This window comes from Podarcis raffonei, chromosome 2, assembly GCF_027172205.1.
Source record: "Podarcis raffonei isolate rPodRaf1 chromosome 2, rPodRaf1.pri, whole genome shotgun sequence".
Classification (NCBI taxonomy): domain Eukaryota; kingdom Metazoa; phylum Chordata; class Lepidosauria; order Squamata; family Lacertidae; genus Podarcis; species Podarcis raffonei.
In genome coordinates this window covers 121,631,399-121,642,043 of record NC_070603.1, presented here as the reverse complement: position 1 = coordinate 121,642,043, position 10,645 = coordinate 121,631,399, and the positions used below count along the sequence as shown (strand labels likewise).

General features: G+C 39.6%; 2 protein-coding genes across 2 annotated transcripts; both read left to right on the top strand.

Moving 5' to 3' along the window:
• The first annotated feature begins 119 nt into the window (after positions 1-119).
• On the top strand, positions 120-7,745 carry LOC128409447 (vomeronasal type-2 receptor 26-like). The gene is made up of 2 exons (XM_053379957.1): positions 120-989; positions 6,488-7,745. The coding sequence occupies exons 1-2, from the start codon at positions 228-230 to the stop codon at positions 6,809-6,811; spliced, it is 1,086 nt and encodes a 361-aa protein (XP_053235932.1). The 5' UTR covers positions 120-227; the 3' UTR covers positions 6,812-7,745.
• Positions 7,268-10,019, top strand: LOC128408835 (vomeronasal type-2 receptor 26-like). The gene is made up of 4 exons (XM_053378857.1): positions 7,268-7,324; positions 7,741-7,867; positions 8,303-9,069; positions 10,014-10,019. Exons 1-4 carry the CDS (start codon positions 7,268-7,270, stop codon positions 10,017-10,019), a joined length of 957 nt encoding a protein of 318 aa, XP_053234832.1.
• The last annotated feature ends 626 nt before the right edge of the window (positions 10,020-10,645 follow it).

Genomic DNA, 10,645 nt, shown 5'->3' with positions numbered 1-10,645 from the left:
AAACTCCAGGTCCTCTTCTGAACATGATTACTCCATCAAAGGCATGGCATACATGCAGAAGCATCTGGTTAGCTACTGTGAGTAGATGGCCCTTTCGCCTGATCATGCAATGAGGCCTTTCTTGTGTATTCCTGAAAAAATGACACCACTCCTTTTCTTACTAGATCAGTTATGGCTCGGCTTCTCATGATCTGAATGACAAAACCCAGTTCCCTTTTCTCTACTGGATGGTCCCCAAAGAAGAAACCCAGCACATGGGGATTGTCAAGTTGTTGCTACATTTCGGGTGGACGTGGATCGGTCTCTTTGTTCCAGACAATGACAATGGAGAAAGGTTCCTGAGTGTCTTCACCCTTCTGCTGATCCGCAGTGGGATTTGTGTTGCTTTCTTGGAAAAAATTCATATTTTGACCCTGGGACAAATGTCATCCTTACATTGTAAACCATCTGATTTGAGACAAGTCAAAGTGTTTGTTTATTATGGGGACTCTGAGCATAGAATTTATCCAATCGTGATGTTACAAAGACTTCATGAAGTGAGGAAATCTCAGGGGATAGTCTGGATCACAACAGATCTTCTGGACATTGATGAGATGTTGTTTGGTGGCACAGATTACTTCCAGCCTGCCCAAGGTTCTTTGTCCTTTGTAATGAATACCAAAAAACGGACAGAGCAGGGCTACTATACTCGACTTTCAGATGCAACTGCATCTGTATGTTCACAGTTTTGGAAGAAAGCATTCCATTGTTCATGTTCAAACAAAGTACTGTCCGTGGAGGGTTGGACAAGATGCACAGAAAAGGAACCACTGGAAACTTTGCCCATGGAGGAGATGGGGGCAATCTGGTCTCAAGACCGCTACAGCACTTACTATGGCGTCCAGTTTGTGACCCAAGCCTTGAATGTCGCATATTCATCCAGATCCAAATGGAGGTTAACGGCGAGTGGAGGAAACAGATTGGAACTTCAAAGGTTGCAGCCATGGCAGGTCTGTCCTCTCCCCTTTTTTGCAAATGCTCTCTGGAATGCGTTTCAGATTGTATATTCTTTGTAGTTTACCTCATTGTTATTGTTAAATATGTTTCGGTTTCCTATGCCTTATCTTTAGTAGGACATGTTAATAAGTTTTTTTTTTAATTGTTCATCTATTTTTGTGGTTCTAATATACTTTGAAATAGATAATTCTTAAAAAATACATAATTTGGGAAAGTTAGGGGGAAATCTTTCAAAGCACAAAATAAGTTATGAAAAATTGTTAAGCTTAATTAATTAATTACTATATTTAGTTCATAACATTTATATATTGCTTGACTCTTGAAGAAACCCTCAAAGCACTTTACAAAAACGTTAAAATAAAAAAAATCACTAAAGAAAACCCTTATTTAAAACACAGAATGTTGAAAACACAATAGGATCGGTTAAAGCCAATTAAAAGGCTTGTTGCCAAATGCTTGCTAGGATGTGTACTCTATTTGTGTTTATTTGAGTCATATTTCCTGTGAATTTATAACCTGATAAAGGACCAGTCGTAATGACCAAAAGGTTGTTATCTTTAGCTGACACGAGGCCTCAATGTCCTTGATTTAGGACCATTCTCTCAAAACTGGTAAGATGTCTGGAACCTTACTCAATTATCCAAGAAAAACAAGACTATGCCACACAAAATATCCAACGTCATTGGATATAAGCTTTGCTCAATCATATACCCAGAAATATCCTGCAGTTATTTTGTTTAAACATAATTTACTCCATAATCTCTTATGGAGTTTGCACACAAGCCTGCTGTTTTCTCACACAATCCAGATATCATGTTTTCTATTTATTTTTTTAAAAGATATTTATTAAGATTTTCAATTTTTTATACGAACAAAAAACAAACAAAAAGATTAAAAAAGACATATAGTTCATGATACAAACTTTTCAATAACATATTTCTCTGACCTCCTCATACCTCCCCTTCTTGTATTCCCTTTCAAATTATTTGTTCAGCAAATCCTTAACTTAAAGCATTACAGCTTATAATATCACCTTATTTTCTATCCTTTTTTTCTTCCATATTCCTTTATATCATTACAGCTAGAAACCACTCAATTTCAATCCAACATCATTCAACATTCCTTAATTTTACAATATTTCTGTAAGTAGTCCTTAAATTTTTTCCAATCTTCTTCTGCCGACTCTTCTCCCTGGTCACGGATTCTGCTAGTCATTTCTGCCAATCCCATACAGTCTATCAGTTTCATCTGCCATTCTTCCAGAGTGGGTAGATATTGCATCTTCCAATACTTTGCGATGAGTATTCTTGCTGCTGTTGTAGCATACATAAAGAAAGTTCTGTCCTTCTTTGGCACCACTTGGCCGGCCATGCCCAAGAGAAAGGCCTCTGGTTTCTTCAAGGAGGTATATTTAAATACCTTTTTCAATTCATTATATATCATTTCCCAGAAAGCCTTAATCCTAGGGCACATCCACCAAAGGTGAAAGAATGAACCTTCATTTTCCTTACATTTCCAACATTTATTATCGGGCAAATGATAGATTTTTGCAAGCTTGACTGGGGTCATGTACCACCTATATATCATTTTCATAATATTCTCTCTTAAGGCATTACATGCCGTAAATTTAATCCCGGTGGTCCACAACTGTTCCCAGTCAGCAAACATAATATTGTGTCCAACGTCTTGTGCCCACTTAATCATTACAAATTTAACCGTCTCATCCTGAGTATTCCATTTCAGCAGCAAGTTATACATTTTTGACAAAGTCTTAGTTTTGGATTCTAACAATTCTGTTTCCAATTTAGATTTTTCCACCTGGAAACCTACTTTCTTATCCGAATTGTAAACCTCCATTATCTGATAATAATGAAGCCAATCTCGCACTTTATCTTTCAATTTCTCAAAACTCTGCAATTTCAGTCTGTCCCCTTCTTGTTCCAAAATTTCCCAATATTTTGGCCATTTGGCCTCCATATTAAGTTTTCTCTGACCCTTAGCCTCCATTGGTGATAACCACCTTGGAGTTTTATTTTCCAATAGATCCTTATATCTAATCCAAACATTAAACAGTGCTCTCCTGACAATATGGTTTTTGAAAGCTTTGTGTGCTTTAACCTTGTCGTACCACAAATATGCATGCCACCCAAATACATTGTTAAAACCTTCAAGATCCAAAATATCTGTATTCTCAAGAAGCAGCCATTCTTTCAACCAGCAGAATGCTGCTGACTCATAATAAAGTTTGAAGTCTGGCAGGGCAAATCCACCTCTTTCCTTTATATCAGTTAATATCTTAAATTTTATTCTAGGCTTCTTGCCCTGCCAGACAAATTTAGAAATGTCTTTCTGCCACTTCTTGAAACAGTCCATTTTGTCCAAAATTTGCAATGTTTGAAACAAAAACAACATTCTAGGCAATACATTCATCTTTACAGCTGCAATTCGACCCAACAAGGAAAGCTTCAAATTTGACCAAATTTCTAAATCTTTTTTCACTTCAGCCCAACATTTTTCTTGGTTATCTTTAAACAAATTCCCATTTTTAGCTGTCATATTAATCCCCAGGTATTTCACTTTCTTAACCACAGTCAGTCCTGTTTCATTCTGAAACTTCTCTCTTTCAATCGGTGTTAAATTTTTCTCAAGAACCTTAGTTTTTAACTTGTTCAATTTGAACCCTGCAACCTGACCAAATTCTTGAATTAATTCTAAAACTCTTTTGGTACTAGATTCTGGCTCCTGTAGTGTCAAAACTAGATCATCTGCAAATGCTCTCAATTTGAACTGTTTAGCTCCGACCTGTATACCTTTAACCATCTGGTCCCTTCTAATCATATTCAGCAAAACCTCCATGACCGATATAAAGAGCAAAGGGGAAATTGGGCATCCCTGTCGTGTCCCTTTTTCTATCTTGAATTGTTCCGTAACCACATTATTTACAATTAATTTGGCCGTTTGTTCTGAATATATTGCACCTATACCATTCTCAAAACCATGGCCTACCCCCATACCCTGTAGGTTCTTTTTCATAAAACTCCAAGAAATATTGTCAAAGGCTTTCTCCGTGTCCACAAATATCAAAACTGCTTTAGTATTTATGTTCACTTCTAGCTTTTCCAAAATGTCAATTATATTCCTCAAGTTATCAGAAAGATGTCTTCCCGGAAGAAAGCCCGCTTGGTCCTTATGAATCTCCTCAATCAGTACTTTTTTCAGTCTCTTAGCCAAAATGTCAGCAAAGATTTTGTAATCCACATTTAATAAGGATATGGGACAGTAGTTCCTAAGTTGAGTCTTTTCAGTCTCTGTTTTTGGTATTAGTGTAATATAGGCCTCTTTCCATGATTCTGGTGCCCTTTTCCCTTCCAAGATTTCATTGCAGACTTCCTTCAATGGTTGTAATAGCCACTCTTTCAAGGATCTATAATAGCTGGAAGTCAACCCATCCGGTCCTGGAGACTTGCCTACTTGCATATTTTGAATGGCACCTTCTATCTCCTGGTCAGGTATTTTACAGTTCAACATAAGTTTGCTTTCTTGTGAAATTTTTTGTAATCCATTTATCTTCAAAAATCGGTCTATGTCCATTTCGTTCTGTGGCCCTTGTGCATATAATTGTTTAAAATATTTCTGAAAGCAGTTTCTAATCGCAATTGGGTTATGTATATCTTTTCCTTCTACTTCTAGATTTGTAATAGTATTTAATTTTTGTCTTTTTTTCAGTTGCCAAGCTAGTAGTTTCCCACATTTGTTCGCTGATTCAAATGTCTTCTGTCTCATTTGTTTAATTTTCCATTCTATTTCCTGATTCATCAATTCCATGTATTGTACCTGAAATAACTTTATTTCTTTCAAGATCTCCTGTGACTTTGGCTTTACTCTCAGTTTTTTCTCTCCTTCTTTTATTTTCTCCAGAATTTTATCCTTTTTCTCATTTCGGCTTCTCTTCTTTATTGCATTCTGTTGAATCAGGAACCCTCTCATCACAGCTTTACTGGCATCCCAGATTACTCTTTTTTCAACATTAGTAGTCATATTTATTTCAAAATAATCTCTCAAAGTTTTTTGGGCCTTTTTGTATACTTCTTCATCTCTAAATAGAGTGTGATTCATCCTCCATCTAAAGGAGCCGGGTGTTATTTGCTTCATCTCCATCTTTACTGCATTATGGTCTGAGCAAGTTTTAGGGCAGATTTCCACCTTTTTTATCTTTGGTGCCATTCCTCTAGTAATCCAAATTTGGTCAATTCTAGTCCAAGTCATTTTAGCTTCAGAGAAGAAAGTTCCCTCTCTCCCTAGGGGGTTCTTAGTTCTCCAAATGTCAATCAGGTCCATATTGTCAGTCAATTCAAAAAAAGTCTTTGGTAATCTACCATCTTTGGTGATTACCTGTCTTTGTCCATATTTGTGGAAACAACTCCATTCATATCCCCCATTAAGATTATATTATAGTCCATATAGTCCAAAAGAACTTCATGCAACTTCTTAAAAAATTCAGATTTCCCCTCGTTCGGTGCATACACCCCTACAATCAGAAATTTCTCTCCTTGAAGTTGAATTTCAATAGCCAAATATCTTCCTTGTTCATCCTTAAAGATTTGTTTCGGTGAAAGTTTCTCCTTTGCATATATCACAACTCCTCTTTTTTTGACCTTATCAGATGAAATAAATTCTTGTCCCAATCTCTTATTAATAAGTATTTTCCTGTGTAGCCTCATTACATGTGTTTCCTGTAGACAGATCAAGTCCAATTGTTCTTTTCTTAATATGTGAAAAACACTTTTTCTCTTTCGAGGGGAATTAAGTCCATTACAATTCCAACTTAGAAGTTGCAGAGCCATAGTGAGTTACTTGCTCCTCCCACCAACTGCACCAAGTTGTTGTTCTTCTGTCGGTGGTGTATCTTTCCCTGGTTCAGGAAGTCCAAATGATAAGTTTGCTATGTCCCCAATTCCTTTTTCTGATGCAGTTGGCTCCTCTCCAGCTTCCACTTCCTTCTGTAGGTCCTCCTCGTGGTCGTTCAAAAATTTGTCTTTATCATTCACTGTCCTTATTCTTATTTTTCTTCCTTTGAATTTGAAAGATAGGCCTTGGGGGAATTCCCATCTAAAGAGAATTCTATTTCTTCTCAATAGGCCCACAAGATCTCTGTAGTGGGCCCTAACATCCAGTATAAGTTTGGGTATGTCCTTGAAAATCTCCACAAAAGAATCTTCAATTTCCAAGATTCTTTGATACTGTAGATTCAAAATTTTGTCTCTTTCTTCTTTTGTTCTTAAAGTAATCAGACAGTCCCTTGCTCTGTTCTTTCTTTGTCTTCTACCAATCCTAAATGCACTCACTATCTTAAATTCTTCCTTCCCCAGGTCTTTTTGCCAAAAGTCTGTGAATTCCTTTGTAAGGTAGTCCTCCAAATTGTCCTTCTCCTTTTCCGGTACTGCCCAGATATCATGTTTTCTAAATGCTGGTGTTTTCTCTGCCAATCTAGCTTCATACTTTCTTGAAAGAAATTTGGATTTCCAATTCATCCATAGGAGGGATGTATTCTGATCAGAATGGGGAGCTGACTGCCAACTTTGATATCGTGAACTGGGTCGTATTTCCCAATAGATCTCACAGCAGAAAGAAAGTTGGCAGCATCGAGGGACAGGCATCTTCCTACATAAAATTCTCCATTACACCGGAAGGCATTGTGTGGCCTGGGAACTTCAGCAAGGTCATTGCATTCATTCATTTATCTGTTTATTTGTTGCACTTATGTCCCACCTTTTCTCTATGGAGCTTCATGGCTACCTGGGAATTTGAACCTTAGTCTCCTGGGTTCTCTCCCAACTCTCTGACCACTATGGCACAACTGGCTCTGGTTCCCTTGCTGTGACATCTGTTAAGTTCTGATAATATGCTGATAGGGGCCATTTTCAGTTTAACCCTAAGTGGGCCCTGTGCAGAGTGAGACCCACTCCTGGTTGTGTACACAGCTGCTGTTTTCCCTCTCTGTTTTTCCCTTTCTGTTTTGCATAGCAAATCAGATGAAGAAGGGCAAAGAGAGGAGAGGCTGCTCTTACACTTGCATTTTCATCTATCCCTCTGAGTGGATGAACAAGGACATCAATGGGCCAAAATTGGCAGTGTGGCCCTAGCTGCCATGTGGGCTTTATCAGCTGCCCAATAATGGTGACTGCTTATAAAAGCACAACAATACACACCATAGTGTATGGCTGCCATTCCTCCGGCATGTCTTGGACACATCTAGGAATGGGCTGCAGAAATGGCACCCAGACACAGCTTTTTGCTGAAACAGCAAAATGTCCTGGAAAACCCAAACGTATGGCAAGGAGGGTGATTTTTTAAAAAATGATTGAAAATTCAAAGAAAAGCCCAAAACATTTACAAAGGGGAAAAATAAAGCTCAACAACTTTGTCCAGAATATGGCAACCTTTTCCCAGTGACAAAAAGAAAAATAAATCTCAAATGCAGTTTAAAAGGCCATAGTTTGTGTAATCCTTTGTGTTCAACAACATTTGCGTTCAACAATTAAAAATGAAACTTTATCTCAGAAAGAAAATGATCTCCACAGTTCTACCAAATTTGGAAGAGTCTCACTCCCATTTTAAAGCTTTCTAGCCTGGTCTCAGTATTCTAAAAATGATTTTTATTTGAGCATGTTTTTAGCCAGGGCCTTCAGATGGTGTCTGTAATTTATGCTGATCTCCTTGGGTGCTCCTTTTCCTTGTTTTTAGGTCGTGCCTCGTTCAAGATGCACCGAAAGCTGTCGCCCTGGATATGCCAGAGTGGCTAAAGAAGGGGAGGCCGTTTGCTGCTATGATTGTGCTCCTTGTGCGGAAGGGACCATCTCCGTTCAGGAAGGTGGGTGACTCCAGAAGAAAGGGAGAGGCAAGATTTCAGGGGGTTCCAGGGATCACCCAGGGTTCGTGCTCTTTTGGAAAATTGAAGACTCAGGGGAGACTGCTATAGCTTTAAGAAAAATGATTTATTTGCATATTTACACCTTCAGTCTGCATGGGGTGAGTCCAGATCTTAGCACATGATCAAGGGGGACTTGCTTACCAAAGCAGTACAGTTTACTTGAGTGGAAGAAATCTCTCCCAACCAATCTTCAGCTAGCCTAGCCAAAATGGGCACCTCCTTGTTCTCTACCTTTTTCTTCCCAGCACTAAAGACTGTATTTTCCTGACACCTCAAATGCACACTCCATCACCATGGCAACCTCTGTCAGAAAACAGACAGGTATGGATGTAAGAATTTTGTTAGTAATTCTGAAGTCATTCTTCTTCTCTTCAGATGCAAAGCATTGCACCAGATGCCCAGAAGATCAGCATGCAAATCAAGCAAGAGACAAATGTGTCCCCAAGACTATAACATTTCTCACTTATGAAGAACCCTTGGGGATTGTCCTGGGGTCCTTTGCCCTCTTCTTGTCCTTGACCACTGGCATTGTGAAAGGAATCTTCATTAAATACAAGGAAACTCCCATAGTCAAAGCTAACAATCGGGACTTATCCTATATCCTCCTCAGCTCCCTCCTGCTTTCCTTTTTGTCCTCCTTCCTGTTCATCGGCCGGCCAAGGAAAGTGACCTGCCTTCTCCGACAAACAGCCTTCAGCATCATCTTCTCGGTTGCCGTCTCTTCTGTTTTGGCAAAAACCATCACTGTGGTGCTGGCCTTCCTGGCCACAAAGCCAGGGAACAAGGTGAGGAGATGGCTGGGGAAGAGTCTGGCCAACTCCATTGTCCTTTCCTGTTCCGGTATCCAAATTGTCATCTGCACCATCTGGCTGGGAATCTCCCCACCCTTCCCAGACTCCGACATGCACTCCCAAGCTAGAGAGATCATCCTTCTATGCAATGAAGGATCTGTTGCCATGTTCTACACTGTCCTTGCTTACATGGGCTTCATGGCTGCCATCTGCTTCACAGTGGCTTTCCTAGCCAGAAAGCTTCCTGGGTCCTTCAATGAAGCCAAGCTGATCACCTTCAGCATGCTGGTTTTCTGCAGTGTTTGGGTGTCTTTTGTTCCCACCTACCTAAGCACCAAGGGGAAGTTCATGGTAGCTGTGCAGGTCTTCTCCATTTTGGCCTCCAGTGCTGGGCTTCTGGGCTGCATCTTCCTTCCCAAGTGCTACATTATTGTACTCAGGCCTGATCTGAACACAAAGACACATCTAACTGCAAAAAGTGAATGTGGTAGTGGGTAGTGTCTGATTCTTAGCTTCTTTGAAGATTCTTGGCTTCACATAAATATGATGTTGTAAAGATGGACTCCACCCTGGTTGGTGACAGGAGAATTGCAAATGCTCCTAGGTCATAGAATCAATGCTCGCAAATTTTCTGCCATAATCATCTCCTTCATTTACACTTCAAAAAAATCCAGTACTAGCTATCACTTAGTAGTAGTAATCATAAACCAATAAGCTCATGTTGGAAAATTTCAGGAGTGATAAAGCCACCACATATATCAAGACAGCCAGGACTACCCTCTTCCATGAGGATGCATTGAAAACTCCTGAATCCACCCACTCATACCCTTTTGACAAGCTTTAATAAGTCAAGCAGGGCAACAGTTGGGAGATCACATGGATGGGACCACCTGAGGACAAACTATTATCTTGACCCATTTGAGTCTTGGTTCAGACCTTGTTATGCATGGAATCAAAGAAGCATAGATAAAAAATAAAATTGTGAAAGGAACTAGTAATGAATGATGAAAGTGAAGTGGAGAGGCACTGCAGTCATGTTTCTCTCTGATAGACCTCTTACTGAAGATGTCCGTTTCACTGACCTGCACTGGGTAAGCTTATGGTATTTAATTTGTCCTTAATCTTCTAACATTCAGCAGCACTGGATGGTCCAAACTTCAAGTATTATTAAGCCAGAGGAAGGAGGGGAAATTGCCTATTTCCTCCACACCATGACATGTCTCACCTTTTTTGCCTTCATCCCTCATGACTTCTCTGCTGTTCCTTGAAGTTTTCTGAAATTGTTTCTTCCTCAGGCCTAGCAAGTCACAGACTGACAAGCCTATCAGCGAGTTCTTACAAACATGTTTCCCCCCAGTCCTGCCTCTGCCCCAAAGGCTTCAGGATGATTTGCAGATGTCACAAATTGAAGCCAAGACCTTCAGCGGGTATATAGTTCATATTCTGCTGTGCCCCTATATTATTGTTTCATCCATCTAATGCATTTTCGCTCTCTAGACAACTGTAACCTTTGGTAAAAGATACCATAGCCCCCATGTTTTACCTTTTCATCATCTGCCACGAATACCCAAAGCGTTAAGCCTGGGTCTGACTGTTAACTGTCTCTCTCTTTGCTGGGGTTTGAAGCTCATTCTGTCTGTGACATCATACACTGATGTCACAATGATACATCTGCATTCATCCAGGGTAACGTCACTGGCCAATTCACTCCTGCAACATCTGATGGACTTGTTACTGAAAATGTCCATTTCACTGACCAGAGCTGGTGTAAATATATATTGTCTTAAAATGCTGACTGTGGTTCAAAGAGCAATAGAACCTCAACAGCTGAAAACTTCATTTGTAAGCAGTGAATCACTTCAGAAGGTTCCACATCTTCAAGAATCTGACCCTAACTCCACTAGCACCTGCAGGGGAGAAAAACTTT

What these genes read in the sequence shown, in the direction of transcription:
- LOC128409447 (XM_053379957.1), top strand. Translation starts at nt 228, where the DNA reads ATGGTCCCCAAAGAAGAAACCCAGCACATGGGGATTGTCAAGTTGTTG. An exon ending in AAAGGTTGCAGCCATGGCAG is followed by an intron (nt 990 to 6,487) that starts GTCTGTCCTCTC and finishes CTGCCAATCTAG; the next exon opens with CTTCATACTTTCTTGAAAGA.
- LOC128408835 (XM_053378857.1), top strand. Translation starts at nt 7,268, where the DNA reads ATGGCACCCAGACACAGCTTTTTGCTGAAACAGCAAAATGTCCTGGAA. An exon ending in ATGTCCTGGAAAACCCAAAC is followed by an intron (nt 7,325 to 7,740) that starts GTATGGCAAGGA and finishes CCTTGTTTTTAG; the next exon opens with GTCGTGCCTCGTTCAAGATG. An exon ending in GACCATCTCCGTTCAGGAAG is followed by an intron (nt 7,868 to 8,302) that starts GTGGGTGACTCC and finishes TCTTCTCTTCAG; the next exon opens with ATGCAAAGCATTGCACCAGA.